Raw genomic sequence first — 15,010 nt, 5'->3', positions numbered from 1 at the left:
CGAGGTCATTCTTTGTACCTACTATCGTCCACACTCAGTGTAACCAATATCTGCACTTGACATGATCGACAATCCAACCAGGGAACCGACCACGCTTGAGGAGACGTCTCCTTTATCGTATCCTGCTCTAGGCGAACCCGGCCCGTCGACCGTTGTTGCGCTGCAGCCACCGCAAAGACCACTGTTGAAAGACAGAATATACGTCGGAAATTTGCACCCTTCGGTTGACGAGTACGCATAGATGCTATAGCACATCCCAAAACGATGAGATGCTTACGATCTGTCTACTCAGATACTGTCTCATCCAAGTCTTTTCGAAGTTCGGCAAGATCTCAAAGCTCGACTTCCTCTTTCATAAGAGCGGGCCGCTGAAGGGCAAACCACGCGGGTACGCGTTCGTGCAGTACGCGAGCACAGAGGTGAGACCAGAGCCGTTATTCTTCTGATCTGTTCTGACCCCGGATTTCCTCGATATTGCGCGGTGCTACGCTTGAACACAACGAAACCCTCTGTTGGCGCAAGCAGGAAATCCGGGGCTGAACCATCCATCCGTCGAGAACCTTTGTCTCACATTTTTATCCTCTCATCAGGATGCCGCGAAGGCCCTCGAGAGGGCGAACGACAAGATGCTCCGTGGCCGCAAGATTACAGTGACGTACGCACAGCAAGCATCCCTCGATGACGTCTCTGGGTATGGGTACTCCTCGGGAGTCGGCGGAAACAAGTATCGTAAGGGCATGATGGACATGAATAAGCCAACGACCTTGAGCCTCTTAAAGGGCGCAGAAAGCGGGAAGAAACAAGGGTGCGGAATTCAGCTTTGTCGCCGCTTATTGAACGATGCTGAACATCTCACGGAACAGGATGTCGAACAAGATCGCAAAGATGGAAGCGAAACTGCGAGAGCTGCAAGCGTCGTCGTCGCCATCGTCGTCGACCCCGCCACCACCATCTATGACACCACATCCTTCTCTGCCCAGTAAACCGACTTTCGATCCGGACGCATACTCCACCTTGTCCGTTGCGTTTCAAAGCAGCGTGCCTGCCTCTGTACCGCCTTTGACGCCAGCTGTCGGGCGGAGTAGTACAGGAACGCCTTCCACCTCGGCTGCGCAACAGGGTACCGTTAAGGCTACGTCTGGCCTGGGGACGATGGCCCCGCATAATTTGAAGGCGCTCCCATCCAGTACCAGTGGCAGTTCTACAAGAAAGTCAGGCTTGAGCGGCATTCGGATTGGGAAAGCGAAGTAGAGAACATGATCTGGGTAGGAATTGACTGGTATGTCTTCGCGCCTCTCCGTTCGTGTGCTTGATTCCTTACTGGCAGTGCAGGTATATATACTTTGAACTTTGAAACCGTTGTTATTTCTGCCACACCACGGTACCCGCGCAATGCACTGCTGGATCCCACGCTCAATTTTATACTTCGACGAACGTGCGCTCGGCCAGTGAACCTTGTTCGATGCACCTCTGAACTGCGAAATATCGATCATCGGAATCGCTCGTGTCTCCTGCGCCGAGGCGACTCTTGCTCCACCAGTCGTCTTCAAGGCGACCAGTTGGGACCTTTCAGCATCTTATTAGCGTTTTCAGCTATTATTATCAACCTCGTTCCGCGCACCGAGTTCTCATATGTATGCGCGCAGGAGCTGTATCAATCGCGCGTGTAACAAGCCGTGATATCCCAGGCTGTCCATCAACGACCGGAGTCATGCGCCAGGTCAAGGCTACGGGCCGAAACCGCACAAGTACAGAGCGTTTCCCTAGAGCGTTTCCCCTGCTATCTCTGCCACCGTGACACACTATACCCTTGCCTCGAACCTCTTGATCCATGGTTGACCCCGGCACTGTCCTACAGGCCCTACAGACAGGTATGGTATCCCCTGTTTACCGCCTTTCTCTCGACTGGCTTGTCATTCGAGGAGATCACTGACATCGTTCAATCCACAGTCCAGTACATACAGAACCTTGCGAACAATGTGAAGGTCTATCGTGTGCGTACCCAGATGGATGAGAATGTTGGACGCATTTCCTGACATCCAACAGCGCCAATGCCAATACCTGTCACGTCGATGCGGTAACCTTCTTACATCCTTGAACGATAATCTCGCCGGGATGGAAGGTAGCCGAGCGCAAGAGGCAGCTGACGGAGCTATGATGTACGCCGTACTGCTGAGAGGTCGACACTCACCAATTAACACCGATCATGTAGTGTCATTGAGAGGGTGAAACGGAGGACGGCGGAATGGGCTAGCTGGAACCTGATGAACAGTGTGGTCAAGCAGAACAGAATTAAGCAGGGTATTGATGACTGCCAGAGGGAAATCGACCACTGTTTGGAGCAATTCAGCGTGAGTATCAGGTTCACGTTGTCCAGGAAGGTGATTAACGCGTGAATCAACCTAGTTGGAGGTCAGTCTCATCAGCGTGGAATCACAGCATCGTCTTCGAGAAGAGCGGCGCCGGGATCAAAATGAACTGCTCGAGAACCTTCAGACAATTCTCCAGAACACGCAGCATCTGGACCACATCGTCCGTGACCCCAACGACACAGAGAGCATCATGCGAACCATCCAGGAGGTACGCCGATTGCATCGCTGGCTGGCTTATCGGGTTTCACAATGATGTAGGGGCTGGACTCCAGAAACTTAGAACGCTTGGATGAGAGCAGACTTCAGCAAGCATTGCATATGCTTCACGAGAAAACTTCCAGGCTTCCTCCACTGGCAGACCGTATGTACTCGTGGTGGTTACGAGTGTTTCGATGCTTAACCGAGTTTCCGGCAGTCACTTCCCAGATACAGAAGACGTCAACTCAGGTTGTCGATTACGGTGCCTTCAATGATGTATATACAGGTGCGAGAACTTTTCCATCCACCTCGTTTCGTTGTTGACGACGAATCTGGTTTCCTGTTGACAGGACTCTGGCTCGGGCAGGAGAAGGTAGCGTTGAAACTTCCGAAAGTCCTTGACCGTTCTTCCAATTCCGCACAAAGAGTATGTCTGTGTCGTTTGCGGCACCGTCATGATGGCTTCTCTCTAACGACGTGCTTTCGTAGAAATTCCTGCGCGAGGTCGAGATATGGCGCAATCTCAGTCATCCCAACATCCTCCGATTCTATGGTATATTCCGCGAAGGCGATTGCCTTTACTCCGTGATGTACCCGCAATCCTCATCAGCGACATGCGGCTGATACATCGCGACAGGTCAGCCCATGGACGGACGATGGCAATGCTTCAGCATACATATGCAGACATCCTAAGGTAGATCGGCTTAAATTGTTACGCGACGTGGTCCGAGGTGTGCACAGCTCCTCCTGTCCGGCACCCAACACCCATGATTGATATTCGCAGGAATGGAGTATTTGCACCTCCAGGTATGCGTGCTGGCCAGCGTGAGATGCCGTCTATTGACACCGCACTCAGAATATCGTTCACGGCGATCTTCGAGGGGTGCGTATCAGTCCTCTATGTTAACGTCACTTAGGTAACACATCTCTCAGGCCAATGTGTTAATATTGGTTACCGCCGATGGACCAACGGCTGTTCTGTCCGACTTCGGTTTGTCGAAAATTGTTGCAGAGGTAAGCACCGCCCTCACATCGCCGCCACAGGGTCACACTGAGCATTTACAAGGTAGGACAGAGGCTGAATGCATCAAGCGCGCCTGGTTTGACAAATTACCGATGGCTCGCTCCGGAGCTGATGCTGAGGCGTCATGGACACGCTGAGATATACCTCACTACGTCCACCGATGTATGTGATTTGTTTATTCTGCCGGTGCTCCAGAAGGTTGACGCAATCTATACGTGTCTTGTAGGTCTATAGGTACGCAATTTCGTGATTTCGCATTTTAGGTGGACTCATGAAGAAATGCCAGCTTTGCGATGACTTGTCTCGAGCTCATTGTGGGGCACATGCCGTTCCTTAACCTCACGGATCCCGAGGTAGTGATCAGAGTGGCGGTAGAACACGAACGACCGGAACGTCCCCAAGACGTTCAGCTGCCTGATGAGATGTGGCAGCTGATCCAGGACTGTTGGGATGATAATCCTGAATTCAGGCCAGATATGACCACCATTCGAGAGCGTATCAGGGGTATACATGACAGATTCATAGCTGGTTCGTAAGGCATACCTCTAGCGTGTTGTACGCCGCTCAATCTCGATGCAGACCGACATGTAGCGCAGACTGCGGACCTCACGCGGCACTTGGAACTGCCCTCCAGCCACGATCGCGCACAAGAGATTTCGGGCACAAGCAGTACTTCAGGCACTATCGTGGACCTTGACCCAAGCAGCCCGCTACCCAAAATCACCTCTCCGGGAGAGATCCGGTTGACGCCTGACGGTCGAGGGGTGGAACGAGGTACTCTGAACGCTCTCGTCGCGAAGCTGGTGTACGACCACAGAGGTAATGTTACACTCAACCCACGGATCGTGACTCACTTTCACTCAGATGAAGCATATTCACGTATCTTTTTGACGATGTACCCGAGTTTCACAACTTCTGCCAAGTTGTTCAACATCTTGCAGGGGCACTTCCGGGGCGCCGGAGACCAGACTTCTCTCCCGATGGAAATGGTGCACCAGGGGTAACTGCCATGCTCTATCCTGACATTGGTCCCCATTACTGACTTAATTTCGAATTTAGGGTCACAAATGTGCTGTATAGATGGATCAATTCGTACTACGTAGACAGCGATGCGGATTTGCTGCCGCAAATCCAAGAGTTCGCCTATGAGATGAGGGCAGCATCTGCCTCTGAGCAAGTGATGGAGGAGCTGATCTCGTCCATCCATAAGAGGGTACGTCCTTGTGGCCCGACTCATGATAGGCTCCACTAACAGCAAGATAGATTACCATCATGCAACAAGTCCGGCTCAGCCATCTAAAGCCGCTTTCCGGAGCTAGACCGCCCACGTCAGACTTGGCCATTGCGTTGACCGTTCTCGAAGGGCATCGATTCGCGCGTCTCACCCCAGGTGCATGCATCGCCTACCTTCAGAGAATCCGCGGTCGCGAACCTGTGGACGAAGCTCTCGACACGCACCATAGGATCCATGTATGGTGTCAGCAGGAGATATTGATGCATACTGTCGATGATTGTCCGAGAGTTTACGCCGAGTTTGTGAAGACTGCCGACGTAAGCAGCTTCTCGGATAATTGCACGCTTTCGACGACTACTCACAGTGGTGCCCATCCTAGGATTGCTTGAAACTTGGCAATTTTTCAGCGATGATGGCAATTGGCAGGGCCTTAGATTCCGCCGCGGTCATGGCTGTTCCTGGAATACGCGATCAGATTTTCAAAAAGAATAGGTATAAAGCCCAGCGACCATTCCTACAGCAACTTCTTGGCCTCATTGATCCGAAAGGCGAGCATGCAGCTTATCATGATTCCGTTCGGAGTGCCAAATATTGCATACCGTGGCTGGGTACGTGAATAAAAGCCTAGAAAAGGCACTCGTCTGACTTTGCTCTCAGAGATGCATCTTCAGAGGGTCTCCATCGGCGCTCCATCTTTGCCTCCAGTAGAACTCGATGATGCTGGCTCGCTAATCGAGTTTGCTGCACTTCAGGAGCGAGCTGACCAAGTCTTAGAGATCTTGAGCTACAAACCCGTTGACCTTTCCCAAGTCCGGGACAAAATCGAAGACATTTTAGCCTTTGTCGAGGACCATTTACAGGCAACGCCCTCGGATCCCAGCCATATCGAGCACCTTAGCCGCGAAGCGCGTGGTCCCCCCAGACGTCCATCCATCGTTGATAGAATTCGGGAATCATTCGATGCACCCCCTGGTGCAGAGAAACGCTTGCCTCCATCATGAGGCGCAAACTTAGATTCCAGAACCCTCCACAGTGAATGAAATTGGAAACTTAGGGGACCCCATTGAATTGATCCGCAGAAATGTATGGTACCGACTGCCGTCGCTTGGCTCCAACGCCCCCCAATACCCGATGGGCAGGTCACCTATCTGACCTTCGGACTTGGGGCAGATTATCCCGCGACGCAGGTTGTTGTTCGCAAACTTCAAGGCACCCGTTCATGTGGGGTGTCCCTCCTCTGGAGCAGCAGGGCATGGTAGCCTCAAGCCAAGGCAGCGCTCTTCCGAAAACCCCAAGTGAATTATTCCTCGCCAATTTTACGCTTCATTGTTTGGGTTTTTCTTTCTACTTACATCAGCTCCGTACTTACATTGTTGTATATTGTTACCGTTAATCTGATGATATATGTCCTTAAGTGAGATTAATAGTCTATGATATATTAATCAAAATGTAATGCGAAGTCCGAAAAGAATGTCCCGCGCGAACGTCCTGCCACCGCCCTGCCCTTTACTTCAATACTCGGACATCGCACGAATGCACTCAAGTGTACGGGCTTTCGGAACGACAACAATACGCTTCGGACACCAGCGAATACCAGACATATGCAATACTCCAGTGGCACGAGACGCGCACGACAACGCTGCCCACAGAGACCCTAGGCGTCGGCGCGTCGCACGCAGGAGGGGTTTCCATACCGCACAGCAGTCGGAATCAGAGAAGGACGTCTCGTCGTCAGTACACGTTGTCTTGGTTCATCTCATCTCTGACGCTCGGTATTGCGACAATTCCAGTTCCTTCAGACAATCCGACATAGATCGGGTGGACTTCATGCAGCCACTCCTTCAGAAGTCTCGAGGTCGAGCGGAACTTCAGGAAAATTTGAAGAGCAGACCTGAAGCTGAAGAGGCCAACCGCGGCGCGGTGGACGACGAGGCAGCCCTCCCCGAGCAAGACCGCATACAACGTCTGACAAGTGCCATCGACGCCAAACGTATCACGACGTTGACGCAGGATGACCTCAGCAACAAACTTGAATTCATGTGGCAGACTGCTTTGAAGAAGGAAGCCTCCAGCGAAGACGTCTCAAGCTCGAGCTCGCTTCGTGATACGCCCGATTTTCCACTTCCAGGAGGGAACGGGAGTGGGCGCCGACTCCAAACGATCAAAGGGCACATTTGGTCTCTTCGTGACCTTTCTCGAGAATCTCGAACCGCGCACCTCACGCACCAGATGATGGATTACTACTACGTGAGTTTGGGAAATCAGTTTTTCTTCCGGCATAGGGCATTCACATTCATGGCCTGCTTTCAGTCGCATACACCTACCCAGTTTGTTGACATCGAACGCTCCAAAACCATCAAACGCGTGCAAGATGTGATTCGGAGCAAGTTTGGGCCTAGCTGGACCGTAAAACCCTTCGGAAGCACCATATATGGCGTGAGCTCCAGGGATAGCGACCTTGACCTCGTTATGTTGGTATGTGGCCATCGTCGAAGTCACTCTATCCTGGTGTTGAGCTTGTATTCTCAAGGACGAGGCAAGACCAAATGGTTTGCCACCCCCGAAGTCTAGGAGCACCCCTCGTGAGTCCCTCGAACGTTCATGGGACTTCCAAGCTTATTCAACGGTTGTGTCCACGTAACTTAGCCGAATACAATGCCACGTATGCTCGATTGTATGTCGTTTACCAGCCAATTAACATGGCGTCACTGTAGGAAGCTGGGAAAATTGCTCCATAGCAATCGATTCGACGAAATCAAGGCCGTTCCCTTTGCTAGTGTTCCAATAGGTGAGTGCAATTACTCCTTCCCAAGCCATGATCGTCTATAACTTTCCTTATCAGTGAAGTTCCGGGATCCGGACACCGGCATCCAATGCGACATTTGCATCAATGAGCGATTAGGCCTTATAAACTCCCAAATGCTCGCCCGTTATATGTACATTGCGCCGGTGCTCAAGCCACTTTTGGTTGTAATCAAAGCATGGGCTCGTCGGATGGGGTACAACGATCCTACCAGCAAGAACGGCAGGGTGTCGTTCAGCAGCTATACGCTGACGCTTATGACAATTGCCATGTTGCAGGTGCGACATACCTTCCGCGAGATTTTATTGTCCGAGTGCTGATTGTGTCGCCCTTTCTTGTAGCATACACACAATTTACCGAACCTACAGGGCGATCTCGTACCGAGCCACCCCGAGGGTCCGCGCGATTACTTCTGGTACCGCAAACGGAAGACCGAGCTGATAAAGTGCGACGTTCGCTTTAATCGCAGCCGGCATCTGGTACCACGGCACTACCTATCCCCCGCGCAGGCGCTCAAGAGCTGGTTCCAATTCTGGGCCGACGAATTCGACTACGGAAACCAGCTCGTGAGTGTTCGACAAGGAGGCGTTGTCGAGCGGCAGCGCACCTCGATTTATAAAGACTGGTCATGGTCGCCCTCCGAGGAGCTGCTTCAGAAAGGCATCATCACAAATCGCTACGACAGACGATTCCATACCGTGCCTCTCCACAGGAGACTTGAAAAGGCGGCTGCAAGCGATACTGGAGGACTGCAAAGGCAATCAACACCAGAGATGGACGCATTCTTTGGTAATGACGATAGGCTTCGCGAGACGGACAGTGCAGGTGTCCACAAGAAAAACAAACAGGCGCTTCCCGTTTCGGATGAGGGGCTGGAGATGGACACCGGTGAGCAGAGGGGAGTGGCGCTGGAGGCCGGTGTGGAGCGACGGGCAAAGAGGGAGGGGGAGCCACATGGATGGGAAAACCATTTCCTGGTCGTGGCCGACCCCTTCATCCGGACGAAGGTATGTGTTGCAGCTCGCTGCGAATGGCTTTATCCGCTCATAACGTGCCCACAGAACCTCGCTGCAAGGATCTCGGTGGACACGATCACTGACTTCCGGCGCGATTGCCTGCGTGCCTACTATGACCTGATACGGAATGGCGAGGGTCTCAACAAGATCCTGCCGCCAGAACCGATAAAACGCTCGTTCCTGAAACCCAGGGATGATGACCCTGCCTTCAAGACGAAATTCACCCTAGACGAATCCCTCGAGACTGCCGATTCGACGATGGACTTGACGTCAACGTCTCGTTTTTTCAGATGAGCCGTTGTAGTCTGGAGCGTCGATGCTGGTTGTAGAAGGGGCATGCTCGCCTGCGGTGTCCATTTTTCTTCCCTTGTCTTGTTACACGGTGTCGGCATCCTTGCATCAAAGCATCCCAGTGTATCAAATTCACAACGTATTTAGCGCTAGCGCGTACACATGGAGTAATACAACACACGCAACATTATCGTGCACGCACCGCGTTCCCGCGGACTCTAGCCGAAGAAACGCAACATTCAAGCCGCCTTGACGCCACCCCATGCAACCTTCGGTTTTGCGGGAGCGGGAGCGGGCTCTGAAGCCGTCGGGGCGGGCGGGCCGCCTGCCGCCGCCGCTGCCTGGGCACCGGGCGGTTTGGGAGGTCCGGGCAGCGGGCTTACCTGTAGCGTGTCCAGCACACGCTGCGCGTGCTCGGCGTTCCGAATGAACCAGCCAGCGTATCGGCGGCCCACTGTGGATTCGACGATGTGCACCATATTCTACGGCGAGTGGTCAGCGCCGGTGCAGACGGGTGATAGCGAGTGAGGGCAGGACGTACGTCGTCAATGACGAAGTCGAGGTCGGAAGTGGAGATCGTCTCGCCGTCCATGAGTCCGCCGTCAACCGCGTTGCCGACCTTGCTCACGCTCCGGCTCGCTTGCTTGAGAACCATCATCTGCTGCACCATCTCCTCCTCATCAGTATCCAGGAAGCTGTAGTCAACGCTCGTTAGCTCCAATTTTAGAAGGACGGACAGGATTCGGCACATACCTGGAAAGCTTGCGCGCATCGATGCTCGTGTAGAGCTTGAGGAAGCTGCGCAGCGTCGGCACCGTCGCCTGAACCTTCACATCCGCGAGGAAGGAAGCGAGATGGCGCTGCGCGGGCTCGGGCGGCGGATCGTCGACGTACGCCTGGAGTGCATCCGGGTCCTCGTACGCGGGCGGGTTCGCACTGATAAATTTGGGGCAGGCGTACAGGAAGAGCTCCTCGAACGCCGGCAGGCCTTCCTCCCTGCCACATTCATGTCAATCGCTCCTCAATGCGACGGTAGCTGGTTCAGGGGCTCACCCGCGCGACATCTTGGCGAACTGCTCGCCGTAGCGCTCCTTAGCGATGTTCGCGATGTTGTCGTCCAGGCGCGAGGGCGAGAGCGCGTTGCAAACCGCGAAGAGAGCGTACATCCTGTCCGCCGTTTTGTTAATCTGTACCGCGAGCATGAGTATGCAGAGCCAACGTGGGTTTCGGGGGATTCTACCTGGTCGTATTGGTAACTCCGGGTGTGGTATTGTCGCATGCGCATGTTGAAGTTGAGGATAGAGACGAATGTACGGATCGCGTCCGGGTACCGGCGGAGCATGATGTAGCAGAAGCCGACGTAGTAGTACGTCGTGACGTGGCATGCGGTCACTCTGGTAAACGGGGACTGTGGTAATCAGAGTATCGTCAGTCTTAATATTGATGGTAGGCAGTCGGCGCGGACCTTTTGGGTCAGTTCAATGTCGTCAAGGATCTTCAGCGCGAGAGTGAAGTCACCAAGGAGAGTGTGCACCCGGAGGAGGCCGATGAGACTGAAGTAGCCGAGCATCTTGTAGAGTGGCTTGGAGCCGTACTCTCCTACGATCTCACTACCAAGGTCGTTAAGTGCCGGGTAAGGTAGTTGCGGTTGATAGTACATACGCAATTTCAGCGGCCGATTTGCCCTCCTGAACGGCGGCGACGTGCTCGTTGATCTTCGACTTTTGGATAAGGGAGTAGAGGACGTTAAGCACGCTGTACGAGCTCCATACTTGCTGCAGTCAAAGGTCATTCCGTTAGCATCGTTCACGAGACTTCCGACGGGAAGAAGGGTGGACGTACCTGACCGCCTTCGGAAAGCATGATGAGTTCGTCCTCGGTTTTGTTCTTCGGCTTCGACCGCCAGACACAGAACGACTGGAACTGGTAGATAAATTCGTCGATGATATCCCAGAGCCATTGCTCTGGGAGTTGAAGGGCAACGGGGGTGGTTGAGTCTTCATGTCGTAAGCCCAATCAGCCGCATGGTCGGAATGAGAAAGAGACGGTGCTTACTGAGGAGGTAGTTGAACAGTTCGCAGCTGTTTTCGTACGAATGGAATCGGTCGTCAATGTTGGGTTGCAGGCGCGAATAGACGTGACGGTAGTAAAGTTCGCGATAAAGGATCAGGAATATTTGGTCTATCAGGGCCAACAACGTGAGCGATACAAATGAATCTATCTTCTGAAATACATGCCATCGTTCACGAGAGGCGCGATCACTTCAGCCTCTGGCCACTCCGTCTTGGCGTAGAACTTTTCAGTGAGCCTGTTCCATCCGCTCTCGTACGCTGCAGTAATCTCTGCGAGGTTGTTGTCCAGGACAGCCTGATGGAAGTGTACGATGAACTATAAATCCAGATCAGTTAGTATGATGACATCCCAAGCAGGCGTCCTGGATTCAATGAGAATGAAGATGAGATCAGAACGCACACGCTTCACTACGTCCGGAATGCTCGCGAGCGCGGCCTGCTGCATTATCTGCTGCTGCATAGCAAGCAGAGCTGTCTCGTTAAACGACTCTTCCGCTAGCATTTGTTGTGCGTAAAGCGCCTGCTGAGCCTGCGCGAGGGCGAGGGAGTCCTGCATATCGAGGTCATCATTGCCGAGTTCCTCCTCGGCCGCCCAGAGCGCGAGCCGCTGTTGCTGCCCCTCCATGTTGATTTCCTTGTCAATTTTCTGGACTTCGGAAAGTCCAAGTATTCGAAGAGTGGCAGGAAGAGCGGACAATGAGGCTTTCCCGACGATGCTGCTGCAAGACGATGAGCTCGAAGACGGACCCGAGAAAACAGAGTTCGGGTGAATCTAACCCTAACCTTACCACTGCGCCCGCTTCGCACACCCTGGCTTGGCGACCGGTTGCTTCGTTCGTTTCTCCCCTTGCCCGTTTACCAATAAAGCCCACCTTGGCTTCTTCTTCTTGGTCTGAAGCTGTAACCCCAGAGGACGCGCGATGGACGCAAGCTCCAGTAATCTCCTTGCCAAGCTTACCGCGCTTTCCACCCAGACGCTCTCGTTGCTTCTTGAACGCCAGCGCTTGAGCACCTTCACGCTCAATGCGACGAACGCGAAGCCGAACACCCTCCATCTTCCACAGATTACGCGGAACCTGAGGCAGCTCAGGGAGGGCGTGCTGCAGTTGGAGGAGCGAGATGGCCGAAGCGAAGCTGTAGAGCTCTTGCGCGCTCAATACGGCCGCATGTGTGGTATGGTGGACAAGGACGTGGATGTGGAGAAAGAGGGTCTCTTGCCGTGTGTTATATTCAGAATGTGTGATTGCTCCCCTGCATGAGGTTGACCCGTGCTGTGTATTTGTGCAGACTGGTAGACGAGACGCCGGTAGAGCAGGAAGCTGTGGCCTCTTCGTCCTCCCGCTCATCGTCCCCGATGGGGATACCACGCAAGGCAAGAGAGACGCTCGGCATCTCGGGCGGCAATTTTGCGCCGTACAGTGATGATCCTGAGCGCGGGCCGGAGGAAGAGCAGGGCACGGACATGCTATTGCAGGAGCAGAGTCAGTTGATGGCCCGTACGTATCCAGGCTCGCGCATGTTTACCATGTCCTGACTGAGGAATGCAAGTAGACCAGGATGATCACCTCGACGCGCTTTCACGATCCATCGGCCGGCAAAGGGATCTGTCACTGCAGATCAACGACGAGCTAGATACCCATCATGTTCGTTGTGCTTTCTAATTTCTTTGGGAGGTGATGCCAGTCTGACGGCCGACGCGAACAGGGCCTTCTTGAATCACTGGATCACGAACTCGATCGGACATCCGACCGTCTGTCGACTGCACGAAGAAAGCTCAACAAGTTTGCGAAGGGCGTCAAGGGCAACGGTAAGCTTGCTTTTCTCTCTGCCATTGCCACCATTGATCCTTTCCCAGGTTCAACATATACCATCGCAGGCATCATTCTCATCCTGCTTATCCTAATCATCATCTTCAAAACATAAACGATCTCTCGGCGTCGTGCTATAGTCATCTTGAGTCATGTCCTTCACCTTTGATACGCGAGCATTGCTCACGTTGTATGATGGCATTGTATATGTATCGTCGCTCTAATAATTTGCATTCGTATGGACATGTCCTCACTTCGAAACCAAGACACGGGTGCTGTAACAAGCCTGACTTCGGACCTCGAAGCTTGAATCTCGGAACATGAAAGGTATCAGACCGTAGGTACTCGCGTGTTTCATGCCATTGCAGTAGCAGGGTGCTGCAGCCTATCGCGAGTCAGCGAGCCAACACGTTCCTTTGTCTTCTACCACCCTACATACATCTCTGTTTACTGCTGTTTACTGCTTATTTTCTGAAGCTAGCACCTTTCACGTATCCCTTGCGGAGTCACGGTACATTATACTCTACTTAAGCGATCGGTGATTTATACATATGCGCGAAATCGACTAGTCGCTCACGTCCCAAGATCGTGCCTATCATCGCGATGTGGTCGGAAACGTAAGTGATAGTATACATATTTTTACTCTCATGCACCTCAACCGAAGGCAGCGGTCCCAACCGGAGTATATGGTCCGTCAACTCCTCGTGGTGTCAGCCTGCAACCGACGAACCAGATCAAGGCGGAAGCAAACTCGGAGTTGAGCCGCAACAGGTTGTCTCCATGACGCACCAAGTAGTTTCAAATTCTCTGAGAGCGCGCATATATTCCGACTTCCTCGGGAAACTGTGTCCGCGATCTTCTGTCTATGCATCCCGCCGGCCAGTTAGTTTTGGTTTCTGTCCAGCCATGCGTTCTTTCAGATGTGCAGTCACCTGCGAGAGGTCGCACTCGGCACGCCGGCTCTCTGGACCACGGTTCCTCGCATGACTCTCGAATTAACCGACAGATCTTTGTCGAGCACCCCTGAATAGGCATTTGCTGCGGCAATAGCAACGAAAACACAGAAATTGAACGTTTAGTCCGATGCCAATGCATTCACGAGGGGAGGGCGTGGATGTGTTCGAGCTTGATTTGACTTGGTTGAGGACACGGTCCACAGGTGGGGGCCACTGCACGCAGAGCTTTACATTGCACACATCCACAGCTTCCGTTCCTTATCGGATAAGCGGCTCGCTTTGCTTGTTTCATTCGACATCACAGGGTGCACTGCGAGAGAACGGATCGATTGAGAAATAAGGCGGTTTGCGCACAATGGCAGAGGAATCATCAACGGCGCACGATCAAGCGGTGAAGCTCTGGCGAGGTCTTTGAAACACCGTACGGTGGCCGCACCGGGTGAGGGTAGGGAATAATGACGGACAGTCCGGCACGGCAAGGTTCCTTAGAATAGACCCAGGCGCGTGCCAATGTGAATGTAGGGGCCACCTTGACACTGTTGTGGCCCGGCGGAATCTACCAGGATGTGCAATCAGCTTGTGGCCGCCCGTCCAGCCAGGGAGAATTTAAGCCAAATCGATCCTCCACGATGCTCGGCTCTTCAACAAGATCGAGAGTGGAGCCTTCGTAAACTCACACAACAAGCTTGCTTAGGAGCCACCACATCTTCTCATTAATTCCACGAGTCGACGCTGGTTCGTCCACACAAGCAAAAGCTGCATGCAACTTCCCGCGCATGGGCCGCGCACTACAACTGTTAGATGAGCGGTCAGAAAGGCGGGGCAATGGAGAACAGTATTAAAGAGAGCGCACAGATGCGCCGTATGCTGAGCACCATCGTCCTGTTCATTGTTCGCTCGCGGTTTACCTTCGCCACTATCAAATCCCTCCGTAGCGTGAAAATTCCCGGTTATTCGACGTCCCAGCGCATCATGGCAAAGAGCGTCAAGCCATGTAGCGGAATACAAAGGCCAGTCGTGCGGCGCACAACGAGAAGGTACCTTCACTATCGTTGCGCTCTTGATGCCAGTGCCCGTATTGACTGCTTTTGGCGTCAAGGCCGTCACGATGTTCTACCGCCATTCACCGCCCAAAACGGATCGGAGAGGGACAGTATCTGCGACTTGTCCGCGCGTTGGTCTGCGGGATTTTCGGACATAACCATGACCTGGTACTTGAGGTTGGCGCACAAGAGG

General features: G+C 53.2%; 3 protein-coding genes across 3 annotated transcripts; 2 read left to right on the top strand and 1 right to left on the bottom strand.

The window, feature by feature from the left end:
- Nucleotides 1–61: 61 nt before the first annotated feature.
- On the top strand, nt 62–5,829 carry PUNSTDRAFT_137604 (uncharacterized protein; the record flags this gene model as incomplete). Its single annotated transcript, XM_007387249.1, has 25 exons — nt 62–231; nt 293–419; nt 591–805; nt 864–1,186; nt 1,951–1,994; nt 2,047–2,159; nt 2,213–2,351; nt 2,407–2,580; nt 2,631–2,733; nt 2,788–2,856; nt 2,921–2,997; nt 3,060–3,155; nt 3,208–3,301; nt 3,355–3,377; nt 3,427–3,453; nt 3,504–3,584; nt 3,637–3,756; nt 3,821–3,828; nt 3,881–4,122; nt 4,174–4,413; nt 4,459–4,594; nt 4,654–4,807; nt 4,858–5,145; nt 5,208–5,436; nt 5,486–5,829. The coding sequence occupies 25 exons, from the start codon at nt 62–64 to the stop codon at nt 5,827–5,829; spliced, it is 3,636 nt and encodes a 1,211-aa protein (XP_007387311.1).
- A 518-nt stretch (nt 5,830–6,347) lies between these two features.
- Nucleotides 6,348–11,730, bottom strand: PUNSTDRAFT_54899 (eukaryotic translation initiation factor 3 subunit 6). Its single transcript, XM_007387248.1, has 19 exons — nt 11,411–11,730; nt 11,176–11,326; nt 10,994–11,119; nt 10,781–10,935; nt 10,601–10,713; nt 10,404–10,548; nt 10,179–10,346; nt 9,992–10,125; nt 9,692–9,934; nt 9,480–9,633; nt 8,693–9,420; nt 7,967–8,638; nt 7,671–7,903; nt 7,543–7,616; nt 7,475–7,490; nt 7,359–7,410; nt 7,139–7,303; nt 6,619–7,075; nt 6,348–6,558 (listed from the first exon to the last, which is right to left on the bottom strand). Exons 1-11 carry the CDS (start codon nt 11,633–11,635, stop codon nt 9,178–9,180), a joined length of 1,857 nt encoding a protein of 618 aa, XP_007387310.1. The 5' UTR covers nt 11,636–11,730; the 3' UTR covers nt 6,348–6,558; nt 6,619–7,075; nt 7,139–7,303; nt 7,359–7,410; nt 7,475–7,490; nt 7,543–7,616; nt 7,671–7,903; nt 7,967–8,638; nt 8,693–9,177.
- Nucleotides 11,731–11,927: 197 nt separating this feature from the next.
- Nucleotides 11,928–13,035, top strand: PUNSTDRAFT_91765 (uncharacterized protein; the record flags this gene model as incomplete). Its single annotated transcript, XM_007387247.1, has 5 exons — nt 11,928–12,229; nt 12,298–12,506; nt 12,562–12,653; nt 12,715–12,817; nt 12,866–13,035. The coding sequence occupies 5 exons, from the start codon at nt 11,931–11,933 to the stop codon at nt 12,931–12,933; spliced, it is 771 nt and encodes a 256-aa protein (XP_007387309.1). The 3' UTR covers nt 12,934–13,035.
- Between the last annotated feature and the right edge of the window lie 1,975 nt (nt 13,036–15,010).

The sequence above is a fragment of the Punctularia strigosozonata genome (assembly GCF_000264995.1).
Source record: "Punctularia strigosozonata HHB-11173 SS5 unplaced genomic scaffold PUNSTscaffold_13, whole genome shotgun sequence".
In the NCBI taxonomy this organism is placed as follows: Eukaryota; Fungi; Basidiomycota; class Agaricomycetes; order Corticiales; family Punctulariaceae; genus Punctularia; species Punctularia strigosozonata.
The sequence above is the reverse complement of the archived record's forward strand: the minus strand, read 5'-3'. Positions and strand labels throughout refer to the sequence as shown.